The following is a 16,226-nucleotide window of genomic DNA, read 5'->3' on the forward strand; positions in this document are numbered from 1 at the left end:
TTTCCTTTTTATGCATTTTATATATTTGCTCATCCGCAAACAAGCAAATGATAGTTGAGGTGATCAACTATTATCTTAGAATAAAGTTCATTATTTATTTTTTTACATTTTAAATAAAATGAAGCATTTTTATAACAAAACAAATTAATATGAAGATAACACTTTTTCATGAGAGCTTTAAAATAATAAAAATAATAAATAAAAAGAACTATTTATATTAAAACCGGCAATAGACTCATGATTTTTAAACTTGGTTGAATCGGGGAGTTTTATCCCTGTTCCCAGATGGTTATTTCATTTTCTATGCTCTTTCATCTTAAGCTACCCAAGTAGTAGAAACATAAAGTTGTACAGTTGCTGATAAACCATTGCAGCTCTCCAGGTCTCATGTCTGGATACGGTAGTAATTAGACCTTAAGCATAGACATCAATAACAATGAGCTCTATTCTCACCAAAGATAAGGCTCTGAATGTCAAGTAGCGCAGGTCAACACGTCTAGGTGGTTTAAGTAGGTCATGAACTATGACTGTTAAAGATATGAGACGCAGCGACCGGTTAGAATGTCAGATTTAGAACCACAGCTACACATCAGAAAACAGATCATAAGTAGTACACCTAGAAAAGGAACCTTCTGTCTAGATGCATGTAGGTAGATGAAAACCAGAGGCATCAGACAACTCCAACGCACTGCCACTTATTAAAGCTCGTTCGCAAAACAAACAGTCCTCAGTTGAACACAAGCAGGCGTCTTATTACAGTAAATTAAATTAAAAGCTTCATTATTTGTAAACTGTATTTCATATTTCTTTTGGAGTCCTAAACAACTGTTAATTTACTCTCGTCTCAAGGAGGCTGGCTGAAGAAATAGGCTCAGCCATTGATGTGACATAGCTATGTGCCAAATACCAGTCGAGTAGAAAGTCTTGTTCGGCTCTTATCCGTATGCAAATAGCAGACTGCCATTGGTTGATAGGAAAGCAATACTGATAATAACCGCTTGCAATTATATTAAACCTACAAAGTGCTGATCAGAAAGTCTTTGTACTTTAGCCTATAAATCCTTGCCTACTTGTTCGCTACTTACCCCTGCTTATAGGTGCTCACCCGCGTTGTCCTCTGCTGCATTATATGCCAGGCATTCATTCAAGAGGTGCTTTAGCAAGAATGGAGGTTAGTGACATTTATTGGAGAAAGCGAAAGCAGAGGCTTGAAAAAATGTTGGATCAGTTTCAGAAGACAGGCTGGAAAACTGGAGGTAGGTTGGAGCTGTATTGAGTGCTTCACATAGAGCCTAAGTTTTAAATGTGTATAATATAAAATGATATAGGCTTCAATGTAGCATTTTTAATTGAAACTTTTTAAAATTTTGGTACATATGTCACTGCATAACTATAAAAGATGTTAACGGGCATGCCTGCATAGAGGGTTGATGATATTGTGGTGTTGGTTATTCAGAGAGTACTCAGTTATGAAAGTACTGAGAGTACTCAGTAATTGAAATAAAAGAGGTGGAGATGCCGGGGATTGAACCCGGGGCCTCACACATGCAAAGCGTGCGCTCTACCACTGAGCTACATCCCCATGACAATTAATTAAAAGACAAAATTCGTTACTAATCGACATAATGTAATGTTATACCGCGCTGGTCGCTATAACAACGGTTGGTAATTATTAGTAAGGACCCACAGCCCATCTGTTCACTAATAATCATGGTTACCTGACAGGATTGTGCCTGATACTTTGGCCCAATACCAGTTTATACTCACTGTATAATTTGTATTAGACATAAAGTTGTGTTGCATGTTAGTTCAATCCTGTGTAGAACATAGAAATGTATAGGCCTACTAAATTTCAGGCCCATTCAAATATGTATGTACTAATTTCTAAAAAGATATGACTGTAGCCAACTTCTTTCTTGTAATCGCTAGCAATCTATCTGCACCAGGCTGGAGTGGTCTGCTACAGTTAGACAACTGCGAGTCAATGACCAATCCCCAATAGCAGATTGCTTCAATTTGTCAGTAAAGTCATTTTCTCTTCATTCGTATTATAATATGATGATTTTCTCTTACGAGAACTTTAGCTTATTGATAACTACTTCTGAGATTGTAGCAAATCTATGCAGTGTATCAGATACCTTTTGCCGTTAATCTAATCACACCACAAATATGGTAAACAAAGTTAACAAGCTGGAGAGTTTGCAAGATTATGAGTATTACAAACATTTTTCTAAGCTATTATTTTTTAAATACTTTGGTAAGTTCCACATCTGTCGGTACATACATGTATATATAGCATCGCAAATGCTGCAATCATATGCAGGAAGAAAATTGTCTTTCTGACTTATCGCATATTCTTTGGTTTCGCTGGACTCCAGAACGTGAACTGCCTACCAATTGCTAACATTTCAGGCTTTACAGTCAACAACTGTGATTCCTTAAGGCGTCAACTGTATAAGGATAACAAGAAGTATTCTGTGAAAATAGCAAGGCTTGAACAGGAAGCCAGCAACCGAACATCTCCCTTGCTCAGCCAGTACCAAGTGCTTCCGAAGATAAGTCAGCAGACCTCAATCTCCACAAACGGTAACTTGATTCATTTGTCTTTTTTTGTTTTTCAAGACCTTTTCCATAAGTTGAGCTTTCTAACTTCTGACAGTGACTGTATTTATCGTATAAACAAGTCTGGTATATGAGAGAGAACATGCCTTATAACCAACAAAGTTTCTAGCTTGGTTTATACTACATACATTAGTATGTTACAGTTCACAGTATTAAACATCAAGTACTATCATGTAATTACAAAATAGCTCTTTTAAGGTCAAGAATTGTCGTAAAAAATATTATTAAAAATCCAATTTATTTAAATAGTGCCTACTCTGAATGCAATAGAGACATTTGGACGCAGTTTTGTCAGTTTCATATCAAGGGTCTGCGGGCTGTCCTTGCAATTGCATAATATTTGCTGTTGCCGTATCTTTTTTAATAATACACCGGGTAGGAGATAAACTTGTTTACAAAGACCTTGTGTCAAGGGCTAGTTTGGTTCTCTGCACACACAGCGGCCATTTTGATTCTGATTTCATATACATATACATGTACACATACACGCACACATACGCACACAGCATACATATATGTATATGTATACACATTTATATATATACATCGTATATATATATATATATTATATATATATACATCGTATATATATATGGGAATGGGATTTGTGTCCCTAGCCTAAGCTCTGAGCTGCACTGATGAGGCTTCAATAGCCGAAACAGTACTGTCTGTAGCATGAATATATATATATATATATATATATATATATATATATATATATATATATATATATATATATATATATATATATATATATATATATACATATATATATATATATATGTAGCCTATACATATATGTATACATATACTCAAACATAAATGTAAACATATACATGTAGACTACATGTATGTTTACGTATACATATATACATATACGTATATATATATACATGTATATATATAAATATATGTATATACATATACAAATACACATACCGTATATGTATATACATATACGTACATACATGTATATGCATCCTGGTTACCATACCCATGATGTAATATACAGTACTTATTTACCTCTAACTTGCTTCTGAAATCCTATTATAGGCATTTTCTTTGTTGCCAGACCCTGACAACGTCCCTGACAGTGAACGTCTACCGCCTATACCTGACATGAATTCCATGTACAATGATGTGTTCAGGCGAGAAGGGACTACCATTACTTATGTCAGACACTACGCAAAGGATGATAGCAGAATCGTAGTACGAAATCATCAAATTGATTCTGATGCCAAGGTAGTGCAACTCCTGCATATTTGTAAATATAGCCACTAGATTACTTGCTTATGATATTGAGTCAAAAGATCATCAGCCATTACAGAGGTTTAATGACTCTCATGTGTTCAAATGCTAAAACTATTGTTATCTCTGGCAACTTTGACCTTTCCATTGTTAAGTTCACATTGAAAACCCGTAAAAACAGTTAATTACAGCTGTGGTTACTTTCTTAAAGTTTATTTCCTCTTAGATCAGTCCTATGATAAAAACGACCACTGCTGTGTGTATCTACATGCAAAAAGTGATCTATAGACTGGCTAACATTTTGGTCTATTATTCGGTTTAATACCTTGAAGCCTGAGATAAGTTGGGGTGATGTTTTCTCATCAGGTTTTAACCGCAAGAAAACGAGGTTGTGTAGTTTCAGTTTTTTTTTAAACCTTTGGTTTATGTAAAATTACAAAATTTTGGCGGCCATATGCCTGACATGGTTTCAGTATAATTTCAAAGTTTCAAGTTTATTGTAAAAATTTTCTTGAGATATCGCTAGCATACCGAGGGTACTTCTAACTGATTGAGAAATGCAAAATGGCTGTTCAACAGACATTAGTTTTTGATGACACACGAATAGAAGTTTTTGGTAATAAAGACTCAGAAATAGACAAGCTTCTTATCAACAACAATAAGAGCTTTACGGTAAAACTATTTGTTTTTAAATTTACAAAAATTATACACCCTGTATTAGAATCGGTGTAATGCAATTATGATGTTTCCTCAAATATCTCTAAAACATCAGTTTTTTGAGAGCGTGCAATAAGCACTATTTACTCTATTTTATTTCTGTTTTTTTTCTTGTTTTTCTCAAGCTTAGAGCTTCAAAATGATATTTAGCTCAAATAAAATTGTTCTATATTAAGGCTTGTGTATACAAGACTAGGCTTTCAAGTGTTAAAGCTCATGTCACCAGTTGCCCCAGCGTCGTATTACTCTAGCAATGTCTGTTCCTATATATATAGGCAGGTGACTCAGCACTTTTATATGTTTACATTATAATCAACTGCTGCTTTACAAATCTCTTGTATTTGGCTCTTGCTACGAATATGTGTAAAACTTGTAAGTTGCATTAGAATAACAAATATTTTATGCTAAAAATGAGTCGGCAAAACATTTTACATGCTCTTGTTGCTAAATTTTGAGGGCGTTTCAAAGTTTTACAAGATTAGCTTATAGTCTTTGCGAAACTAAAGTTGGTGCACACTACATCTAAGTATGTCGGAGTTAATTCCACAATACATCAGCAACTGTTTGTAGTAACATTGTTCACGCTATCGCACACCCATCTGTTTACATCAGTGAATAGTCCACAGCATAGCATTGTCATTGCACAATGCGATTGCTGAAACGATTAACCACTAGTCCTGCAGCAACTATCATGAAAGAAAATACAATGTATATATCAAGCAATCCACTACAGTCAATCACCGTCCCCGAAGTGATGCACATTGCACAGACTGTCATGAATGCACGTGAACTATCAAGAAAGTTTGACAGTTGTGACGTTTCCCTCACATATCTGCGTTGCTCCGATGATGTCACAGGTCTACGCGCACATATCTGACAAATAATTGCCAAGAGGACAACTCTGATATACTGCGATCAAATGTGGACCAGCAATCAGAATCTTCATGTAATTCTTTTGGAGATTTTAGCTAACTAGCAATCATAAACCACAAGATGTAAAACTGAAATTGTCATACAGGTAGCATTAGCACTGCCTACAAGCCAATTAATAACATATGAGAGTTAGTTAGTAGACTCAGATTCTAAGGTTTAGGGTAACCAAAAGTTGCTAACGTAACAACTGAGCATTTGAGATTAGAGGCTCTTTTTAACCCCACCATGTATGCAGCTTTAACTTTTGCCTTGTGAGTTCAGGTTGTGTATCTGAGCCATGTCTGCTCTAGTTAGTCAGTAATCTATATATATAAATTAGGCATCCAGCTCGGCATTCACCTAGTATGAAAAGTGCATAAAATATTATCAGATTGCTTTATAATTACGTGCAAAAATGGGCAAACAAAAATGAAAATGTTTCTAAAAATGATAGGAGTCGTCTTCTACCGGTGATTATAAAACTGCTAGATTTGAACATTGTTGAACTTCACTGAGAGTAGGATGCGTGTATTAGAGGAGCGATATGCACAAATATGACTTACTAAGCTTTTATAGATTGGATCATTAGACAACTATGATCACCAGCCAGGAGGAGGAGACATTAAGATTTTACATAAGCCATTGGATGTTAGTTTTGTTAAATCCAAGGTTGGCTCTTTAGACAACTCTAAACACATCGCCAAAGGAGGCAAGAGAAAAATACCACACTTCGAGGTGAGGCATTAACATTACATCAAGATAGTATTTTAGTAAGTGATAGTAAATGTCTCGTGGATATGCTTTCCATAGGACAATGATCAGGGGAATTTAAGATCATAGGAAGCTGCATCTAGTAAAGTCAAAATCTTCATTTACTAGTCACTATTAGTCACTACTAGTCACTACTAGTCACTACTAGTCACTACTAGTCACTACTAGTCACTACTAGTCACTACTAGTCACTACTAGTCACTACTAGTCACTATTTAGATGCAAATGCTTCAAGCATCTTTAATTAGCAAAACGATTATACAATCAAACTATCTTTAAAAACTGGACGAGAAAAAGTTATAGTAGAGACTGTGAGGTTTCAGCAATAGACTGACAAATGTTGCAAGTGTCAAATACTTCTGCTGCTGTCATAGCATGAGAGCAGTATGCTCACATCAAAGCGTTTTTTTTAGTTCACCTTACAAATACAAAAGGTCGTTCACTGACGGCTTGATTCAGTTAACAGGGATAAAAAATGTGTAAATACATGCCTACTTCCTTCTCTGTAAAAATCTTTAAGACAATATTTTTCTGTTGGAATTTTTTGAACCCTGTTTTTTCAGCATTTTAAGATGTATAAATTTCTGATTTCAATAATGATTGAAATCAGAAAGATAAGCATTCTAGAAGCTAGTAATGCCAGTACGCTCTATGGAACAGCAAAAAAATTGCTATTGCCCTTGTCCTTAGTGTGGAGGTAGGTTGAGGTCACACAAGGGTCACAAAGCTTTGTGGCCCATCAAAACGTTGTTATTTAAACAGATCATGTTAAGAAAAAAAGCAGCACTATTATATATTTCAAACATTTACACTAATATACCATATTAATTTACTGATCATAACCATACTATTCGTTATAGTAGATTATATAATTTATCGTTCTATAGCAGGTAAGAAAGTTGCCAAGATTTTTCAAATGACTGCACAGTTAATTTTTCAGATTGTCTCAAACTAATATTAATAATTTTTTAATAATATTCAATAATATGTATATAATTCAAATCCGATTCTAATCTTATGAGGATTACTAACCTTATTAAATCGGATTTATTAAAATTTATCAAACTTTATTTAAATCAATTTCTTAAATTGATTTTTAAAGTCTAGTGGTTGCCAAAAACTGGGATAATAATTTCGAAACTGAACTACCTACAACATAAAGTCGACTAGTATTTAAAGAAAAGACAACTCTCCATTTGATCAAACTGCTTGAAGGTTAATTTAAGAAATTAATGGAAAACAATCCTATTAGAACATAGCAAAAAGTAGCTTCTACTACATGTTTGGAACTTTTACATTTAATGTCAAGATTCACACATAACTGTAGTATGAATACTTTTCAATTTAGATGTAAGTTTGTAATTTAACCTTACAAAAAAACTTCAAGCAGCTTTGGAGTTGCGCTTTTTAAAAACCATCAATTTTGCCTTGCTTGAGACAATAAACTGTATTGGGTATTACACAGTTAAACTGGGACGCCAAGAGTAAAATTGGAAGCTTGGACAATATTGACCATCAACCAGCTGGTGGAAATGTTCGTCTGGCATTTCACGAGAAACCCAGATGGACATCAATCGCCAAGGTAGGTTAGTGCTTGACTGCACTTATTTCACTTACCTTGCATAAAATGTTTATATAATACTTTTTTATGCAGTCTCGTTGCACCTATTCCCTCTCCGCTTCTTTTTAAGTGCTTCTTAGGAGCATCCTCTGCAAAGGTTAACTCAGTCGAAGAGCTTAAAATTGTGTTCAGAAAAATATTTCTTTATTATGCTCATTATGTAAAACATATTGACATTAAAATATATGTTTATGTTTTAACCTTAGTAATTCAATTAAAATGTTATAGGTATAGATATCTCTTCAAATTCCTGACACGTAATGATAAATGTAATGATGGTTTCATCGAGTGGAAGTATTATCAAATGTCTACTTACAATCATCTGAGCATATTACTCAATGTACAATTTCAGCGCATATTTTGCTCTACATCTAAAGTGTGTGAGCAAGATTAAGTATTGTGTCTGCTTAGCTTACTGCTAGCAGAGGCTGTGTGTGTTTTTAAGAACATTGATGTACAAACAATGGCTCTTGACTGAACATGTCTGAGTTAAGTGTCAAGGGAACCTCAATGACTGGACTCAGGAGACATGCCCAGTTACAGAGGGTAATTTAAGGTGCGAGATCATTCCTGTCACCGCCAGTTGTCTTTTTGGGAATTGAACCCCAGATAGTTCAGCCTCAACCCTGACCAGGTCAGGCATTTTAGACATAATTCTGCATATCGGACATAATTCCGCCATAATACGTTTAAAGTTTTTTTGACAATTTTTTTAAAACAGTTTCATAAATAAAAGTGAAGAGAACGGTAAAACTTACAAATAAAATGTAACAAATATTAAAACAATAAACAGATATATAAGTTATGTTAGTTTAAATTTTACTCTAAATAAAATAAGTTAAGCTGCATATCTCCAACATAATAAATTAATGTTTTAGGTCAAGGTTGGACTGTATCTTAGAGATGACGACTTACAATGGTTATAGCATTAGGAGATGGTACATTGATTTCATTATTTGGATTTCAACCTACTTTTTTAACCTTGCTCACTTTTTTAAATGTCATAAAATCAGAAAATCATAAAAAAAATTTTATTTGTTTTAGGTTGGATCACTAGACAATATAGACTATGTCCCCGGAAGATCTTTTCGGACATTACAGGATTACATGTCACCATTCCGTCAAAAACTGCTAAATAGACCAAATGTAATATGGACTGAGGGCTATAACCAAAAAACCGTGAGCTATCCTTCCAACAGATTAAAACCACTTACATCGCTGTCGAACCCAACTAATTGATAACACAATTGGTTTTAGACTAAGCTTCTCTATCACAATATAGTTCTCTTTATTTTTTACATTTAGCTGATGAACCTGTCTAGTGTAGACAGATTAAAGTAAAGATATACTTTTCAACATTTTTTGCTGTTTTATGTAATAAGACATCCACCATCGTACTAAAGGTTCAAAGCTGTGTGCAATGAGCAATTTGCTCCAACCATATGGGGATGCTACCCGAATGTGACATTTAAAACCTCATCACCATTTAACAAATTCAGCTAACCTAATCTTTTGCATTTATGTTTGCAAAATTAGTTTGTGGTTTACATCACTATAAGCCTTTTCCTTAGCCATTGTTCAAATACCAAATGGTTAGTTGGCTTATTACCGCATGGTATTTGCGATCAGCGGCGATATGAATCATATTTAAAGTTATGTGTCTTTCCATGAAATTATCTGTAAACTAAAATTGCTAATCGCTTCCAGCTCATTATATTTGCTCAATTTCCTAACACATTGTTTTAGGTTGTATAATCATGAATATTCTTACGCGGTGTGCCTTGTTTTATAAAGTTATGCAATCGTACGATTCCAAATATAGTACTATGCAGGTGAAAACACTGAACTTAGTGCTTCAAGCTAAACTGCATTAGATGATTAAATAAGACACGTCATTTACACGCAGAGCCTCCGATTGTCTGCAGATTATTATTAGTACGTTTTCTTTATATTTCGAGTATCAACCCTAGTACACCAGAGATGAGTTGCATTTAGAGCATCAACCCTGGTACACCAGAGATGAGTTGTATTTAGAGTATCAACCCTGGTACACCAGAAATGAGTTGTATTTAGAGTCTCAACCCTAGTACACCAGAGATGAGTTGTATTTAGAGTATCAACCTTAGTACATCAGTGATGAGTTGTATTTAGCGTATCAACCCTGGTACATCAGATATGAGTTGTATTTAGAGTACCAACCCTAATACACCAGTGATGAGTTGTGTTTAGAGTATCGACCCTAGTACACCAGAGATGAGTTGTATTTTGAGCATCAAACCTAGTTCACCAGAGATGAGTTTTTTTATAAAAGCTTCAGGTTGTTGATGCTTCATTTCTAACAAATTAAAACTCACATGAAGCATGAAAATTACAAGCTTTGAGAATAATGGCTATACAAGGGCTACAGGCCGCAAACTCTATAAAAGTAACTGGATTTGTGAGAATCACAGACTTCATTATGGCAAAAAGTCTGTGGTTTCTTATTATCTGAGAAGCACACACGCACGTATGCATGCACGCACACGAGCGCACATGAAACTGTGTGCACCCGCACAAACTAGCTATACGGCCATTATTGTTAAAATCTTTTCAGAATTTTACAATAATGGCCGTAAAGCTGGCTTGATAAATTTCACAAGAATATTTGTAATGTGGCTGGAATTTTCTGGCAATGATACTTGGTGACAGAAAGTTGCTCACCTTCAAAATACATCTCATTTCACAAATTAGATAATTCAAAGATTTATATTGCTACCAAGCACCATTGAACACTTCCTTGTCATAACCATTCTAATAGACATAGGCGATAAAAAGAGCTATTTATAAACTAGCCTGTGTATTTGCATGAGCCAAAACAAGAATATTTTAAAAGTTCCTGTTCAGATTATCGGATGAGACCAAGCTTTTTGGTGAGTCAAAGTGCTTTGAATTCTCCTACAGGTATCAGAGAGAGATAAATGGGATATGTAATAAACATTCATCAGTCTTATCCATAAAGTTGGAGTTATCCTCTCTACGCTAATATTAGTAATCTCTGTTTATACTACAACTAGCTGTGCTACCTGGCGCTGCCAAGGTAATAAAAAAGTCTTTGGTCAAAAAATTGATTTGTATTTAACATATAACAACATTTCTCCATTTCAACTTTCAAACAATATATCATAAGAAATGTGTTTTGTGTAATTGAAATAACTTAAGAGAGTAAATAAAAACAACTGTAAAGGTTTTCAAACTTTGTCAAACAACTTTTAAACTTCATATCATGAGATAAATGTTTCGGGCAGGTCAAATACTTAAAAAAAAATAAAACGACTATAAAAGGTCTAGATGTAAATGTGAAATATTTAGCAAGTAATAGCTAAATTAAGTAGGCTTTGCTACGATTACAATAAAAGATGATTCGGTAATGATACAATTTATACGAACTGAGAAAACAAAATAAAAATCCTGAATATGTTGAATTAATAATAACAGTTTTTGCATAGAAGTGTGTGTGTCTAAAAAGGTGACTGTTCCACCAAAAGCTATCCATCAAAACTTTGAATACGACGACACTGGTACCTCTCGATACCGGTACAAATGTAAAAATGAGGTATCGTACTGTTTTTGTCCGACCGAACGAAGAGATAATGTCGAGGCTCTTTTCACAGAGAATTGGCCTTGACCTCAGATATAGTAATTGAACCTTACGAAAAATATTTCTTAACAGGGGTATCGTATCGCATGGCCGCATTGGTAAAATAATCAGCGCATGCTATAGCTGTAGCCAGAATGACAGACAGATCCACACACGTACTTTGAGAAATATACTTATAGATTTGGTTAGAGCATTCATGGATGTCTACCATTAGTCTAGGTACATATCAAGCTACTAATAAATAAAGAAATCAAAAATATTTTGCTGCATAGTAGGCTGTGCTAGACTCTAAAGAAGGTCTTTGTAAGGATCGTGTATATTGCGGAAATAACAATATTATCTGATAAACTAATATAATTTATTTTAGGGAATGCAATACTACTAACAAGTTGATTTCAAAACATCTAACAACATTTCCGACTAGCTCAAAACATTGATGTTATAAAAAAAGCTAGTATTTATTGAGTAGTTGTCTAGTAGTTGTGGCTGGTATGTTGTTAGGCTGTTGGATTTGATCTAATGTTTATTTAAATACTAGCGTAATGCCCGACATGCTCGGCATAATAAAAATGTTTTTTTGCCTAGAAAATTTACTTTTAACCAGCATATATAACACTTACCATTCTAATTTTTAAACCAAAGCCTTTGTTTATTCCTGTGTAATGTGTTTATTTCTGTGTATGCCAACTGTGTTTATTTTTAGGTCATCCATACTGGACCAGCTGCAGTCCCTACTGCAGCTCTATACTGAATGCAATAGTCTTGTTGACCATATGAGTTAAAACATTTTTCTTCACATATAGGCACATATTTTTCTTTTGATATGGTTCACGCATAATGCTCGCTGAAGTATTAAGCATAAGTCTTGAAAGATTTGCATGTGTAATAACTATGTGCACAATTTATTCTATATCCTAGCCAGTTGGACAGAGTAGGGTAATGGATAGCTGCCTGTCTGCAGAACTGAAGGTTCCAAATTGAAATCCAGTGCACAGCAGCTTTTTCATTCCTAAAACTTTAAAACATTCTACGTCTGTTCGTGTGTCCTAAAATTTGATTGCTGTTACTGGACACCTGGACAGACGGACGACAGACAGAGTACAGACAAATACTGAGATTTAAATATACAAATTAGACGATGCTTTAACAAAAGTTGACTTCACATACCTCAAAAAAATGTTGCTCAACTTCGGTATTGTAAGTTTTTCTATAAAAATTTAGGTTGAAAAAACTTCATAAAGAGATTTTATAAAATAAATAATAAAGCTACAAAAACCTCTCATCAGACAAGTGCATTTTATGGCATCCCCTGAGCCATAGACTCATATTTATATATGAGTTATATTACATTGGCTTATATTACAATGAGATAAAGAGTTTCATACGATTATAACTTCTATATGAGATATCTGTTCAGGTACTTCATGACCTGTATTTCATTTACTTCCTTATGTACTGGTCTGTTGTTACTGCTGGAGACCGAGAAACAAATATGGCGTAATATAGAATTGACCAAAATGTGCAAACATCCATAAAACTGTATTAAATTTCACCAAATTGTATCTATATATGCGAGCGTAAGATGATACATCAAACATCAACAGTAAAATATGACTATTAGTTTTTTATAAAAGCATCATTTCTGAATTATCTTTAGGATGTTTCATTTATTCAATTTTATGATTTCATGAAAATATATTTTCCTGCTGAAAGTGTATATAATTTCCATAAATTTTTATAAAATTTGATCATCAGTTCTGTAAGCATATCATTTTTTTAAAATTTAATCTTTAGGAACATCCTAAAAATGACATTTTAGAAATTATATCTTTGCAAAACCGATATCCATTCAGTATTTACTCCCCTCACTATTTACTCTGTTTTATAATTACAGGAGAGTATATTTCACCGCTAAAAGTGTGCAGAATGTCAAAAAAGTATAAAGTAGTGTAATCATCGTTACAAAACTTTTTGTTGATAGTGATTTGTCCTAAAGCTAATCTCTAAACTACTCATAATATTATAGCACAGTTAACAAAGGAGTAACAGCCACGGGTATTATGAGATCATCAAGTACTTATAAACGGACATATATAAGCATGAACACTTGTTGACAATCCTGTGATGGTTTTACAAAATGTTACAAAACAAAATGAGAAATAGGAAAGGAATGTCATTACACGCTCTTCATATCGCATAAACATCTTTTAGATAAACATCTTTCAGATCTTTGAAATGTGATACTCAAAAGAGACATGACAGTAATAAAATACATTCGAAGTGCTAATGAGTTACAGGTAATGCGTCATGTGAGATAGGAAAGATAATTATTGCAGCTTATGTAACGGTGACCAGAATATTTAAATAAATCACTCATATATCCTGATTGCAGATAACGAAAAATGTCGAATGCATAAATTGATAAATTTAAATACTTAAAACTTACAAGTTGTTATAAAGAGTAAACAGATCTTCAAGTGGCTCCAAATATTTTGGATAGTCTTTGTTCATTGTCATTGTTTTCTTGCTGCAAATGGGTTCGAAGATACTTGCTGCCGGCAAACTCACACCCTACTGTTTCAACGATTTGGAGTTGTGCTATTATGATTTTTTCAAAAACACGTATCTCTCAAAACATGACTTGTTAAAGCAGACTCGCTTTTTTCTAGCGAGTGCCTTTACATAAATTTATTAAAGTAAAATGGCGTCGAATGCGTTCGGATTTCCCCGGTTTTATGATTTGGAGTGGAAGCAACTCCAAACGCATTTGAAGAATGAAAATACAATTTAAATCATTGAAATTGTTTATTACTGGCAGTAGTTTATTAAGCAAATTCAGTTCTGGAGAAAAAATAGAGGCATAGTATTAAGCTAAATAATGCTAGTAATATATGCGCTGAAGGAAGTCTGTGGCATGAGCGTAGGTAGTAGTGTGGCTTGTTATAGGTTAGATGGCATATATTTAAACCGTCAACAGGCCAAAATAGAAAATCAATTAGGTAAGCAGAACAGCTAATCTCCAACATCTTACGATGAGTAGAACGCATAAACTTCAGCATAGATATGTGAAAATATGCACGAAATTTGTGAAACTGAGTGACTAGGCAAAAATAGTCAATAGACTCGGCAAAAACATGGTTAGCTAATAGGAAAAGTTATGGCAGAGGTTCACTGGTTTATGGTTTCCTAAACAAACTTGAAGAAAACTTCATTACAATTGGCCCTCATGTAAAGGGTGCTATACAGTTTAACCCACTCAAAGATGAGAGGGATTAGCGAATAACCTGGAAATGCCAGTTGAGGAGTTTACAGTTACCAACAAGAATTGTTCTGCAATTGCTCCAACCGAGTAACTAGAATAAAAGAGCTTTGATTTTTGATATCAATGAGCTGACAAACACATAGCTGTTCATGTCCGTGGGGGCTGCTTCTTTTATTTCTTTAGGCTTTCGAAAGATAGTTCAAAATCTCCACCTCTGATTGGTTCTATTCTGCTAGCATGCGGATTGGTCAGTTTTACAGTTTAATTTTCTTTCAATTTTGCAAAAAATATAAGGCGATTATGTGTTTCAAAACAAAAATCGATTGGGCTGTAGATTTTCAAACAAATAAACTATTCTCTGCTAAATTTTTGTGGTTTGACTCGATTGGCTTATTAAATAAATTTGTTCTCGAAGAGGAAGTTTCAGCGTTCTTGATTATTTCCTCATAGTTGCAAACAACATACTTCATTCTTCCGTTTTTGATAGAAAGGCTGCTAGATGTCATGTATGAATTTCTTCGTATAAAAGTGCAGCTACCTTTCCTTTCTCAATATGGCATTTACGTGTAAGTTCTGTTTACAGCTATTTAAATGTCTGAGTACTTTCTATAAACACTAGAGTCTGCATGTGTGTTTCACTGCTTTTCAAAGCTTGTGCACTTTTAACATTAAAATATCAAAATTGACAGTGCCTAAAATGATTTAATAAGGAAAACGTTTATGGAAACGTCTAAAGATTTGTTACATTTACTCAATATAAACACGCGCTTGATAGTTCTTTAGGCTAAAGGTCTTGCACCCTATCATAGCTAGTCAAGAAATAAGATACAAAGTCTCTTCAAGTTGCTATCCTTTTAATACATTTTAAATACAATGAATTAAAGTCAAATCTAGTATAAGAAACCTACTAGACGTGGCAGCAGTTTGCGACCCCAAACAAAAAAAAGACGTTATAAAGTTTTGATTTTTATACAAGTATGACAGCAATTAGTGGAATGGTAAGTTTGTAGAGGCACATAATGTGACTGAATAAGGGAGATGCTAGCAATGTTTCTTGAAAGCTTTGAAAGCTAACACAAGGCAAGTTCTGGGCATGAGATTTAAGGCTGAAAAGAATGTGAAATCTTAAAAAAGGAAAGTAGAAAAGGGGAAGGCTAATCAAAACCAGTTGTTGTCAAAGAAAAAGAGTAACAACTGTAATACTGACCACAGGGCCGATACCACAGCCGAACACCAAGGCCGACGCCACGGCCGAGCCCTAGTACAGCAGGAGGTCCGGCCATAGATGAGCCGACTCCGCATACCAAAAAGAGATAGCCGAGATTATCGAATGACCGAAATGATCGATGGGCGAAGCCAAGCTCGAGACCATGCATATAAAAGGAGGGCAGAAAAACGCCAAAGACAGCGATCACTGGCATTCTCTTGCATGCTCT

General features: G+C 34.4%; 1 protein-coding gene and 1 non-coding gene across 2 annotated transcripts; one reads left to right on the forward strand and one right to left on the reverse strand.

The window, feature by feature from the left end:
- Positions 1 to 1,510: 1,510 nt before the first annotated feature.
- Positions 1,511 to 1,582, reverse strand: Trnaa-ugc (transfer RNA alanine (anticodon UGC)). The gene has a single exon. It is a non-coding gene; the product is annotated as a tRNA-Ala (tRNA).
- A 2,159-nt stretch (positions 1,583 to 3,741) lies between these two features.
- Positions 3,742 to 9,130, forward strand: LOC137400664 (microtubule-associated protein tau-like). Its single transcript, XM_068086995.1, has 4 exons — positions 3,742 to 3,864; positions 6,076 to 6,234; positions 7,736 to 7,852; positions 8,936 to 9,130. Exons 1-4 carry the CDS (start codon positions 3,742 to 3,744, stop codon positions 9,128 to 9,130), a joined length of 594 nt encoding a protein of 197 aa, XP_067943096.1.
- Positions 9,131 to 16,226: the final 7,096 nt, after the last annotated feature.

The sequence above is a fragment of the Watersipora subatra genome, chromosome 7 (assembly GCF_963576615.1).
Source record: "Watersipora subatra chromosome 7, tzWatSuba1.1, whole genome shotgun sequence".
NCBI classification, from domain to species: Eukaryota; Metazoa; Bryozoa; class Gymnolaemata; order Cheilostomatida; family Watersiporidae; genus Watersipora; species Watersipora subatra.

Excerpts from the sequence above, each read along its gene's own strand:
- LOC137400664 (XM_068086995.1), top strand. The coding sequence starts at position 3,742 with ATGAATTCCATGTACAATGATGTGTTCAGGCGAGAAGGGACTACCATT. Across the intron at positions 6,235-7,735 it reads GAAAAATACCACACTTCGAG|TTAAACTGGGACGCCAAGAG; the intron begins GTGAGGCATTAA and ends GGTATTACACAG. Across the intron at positions 7,853-8,935 it reads GATGGACATCAATCGCCAAG|GTTGGATCACTAGACAATAT; the intron begins GTAGGTTAGTGC and ends TATTTGTTTTAG.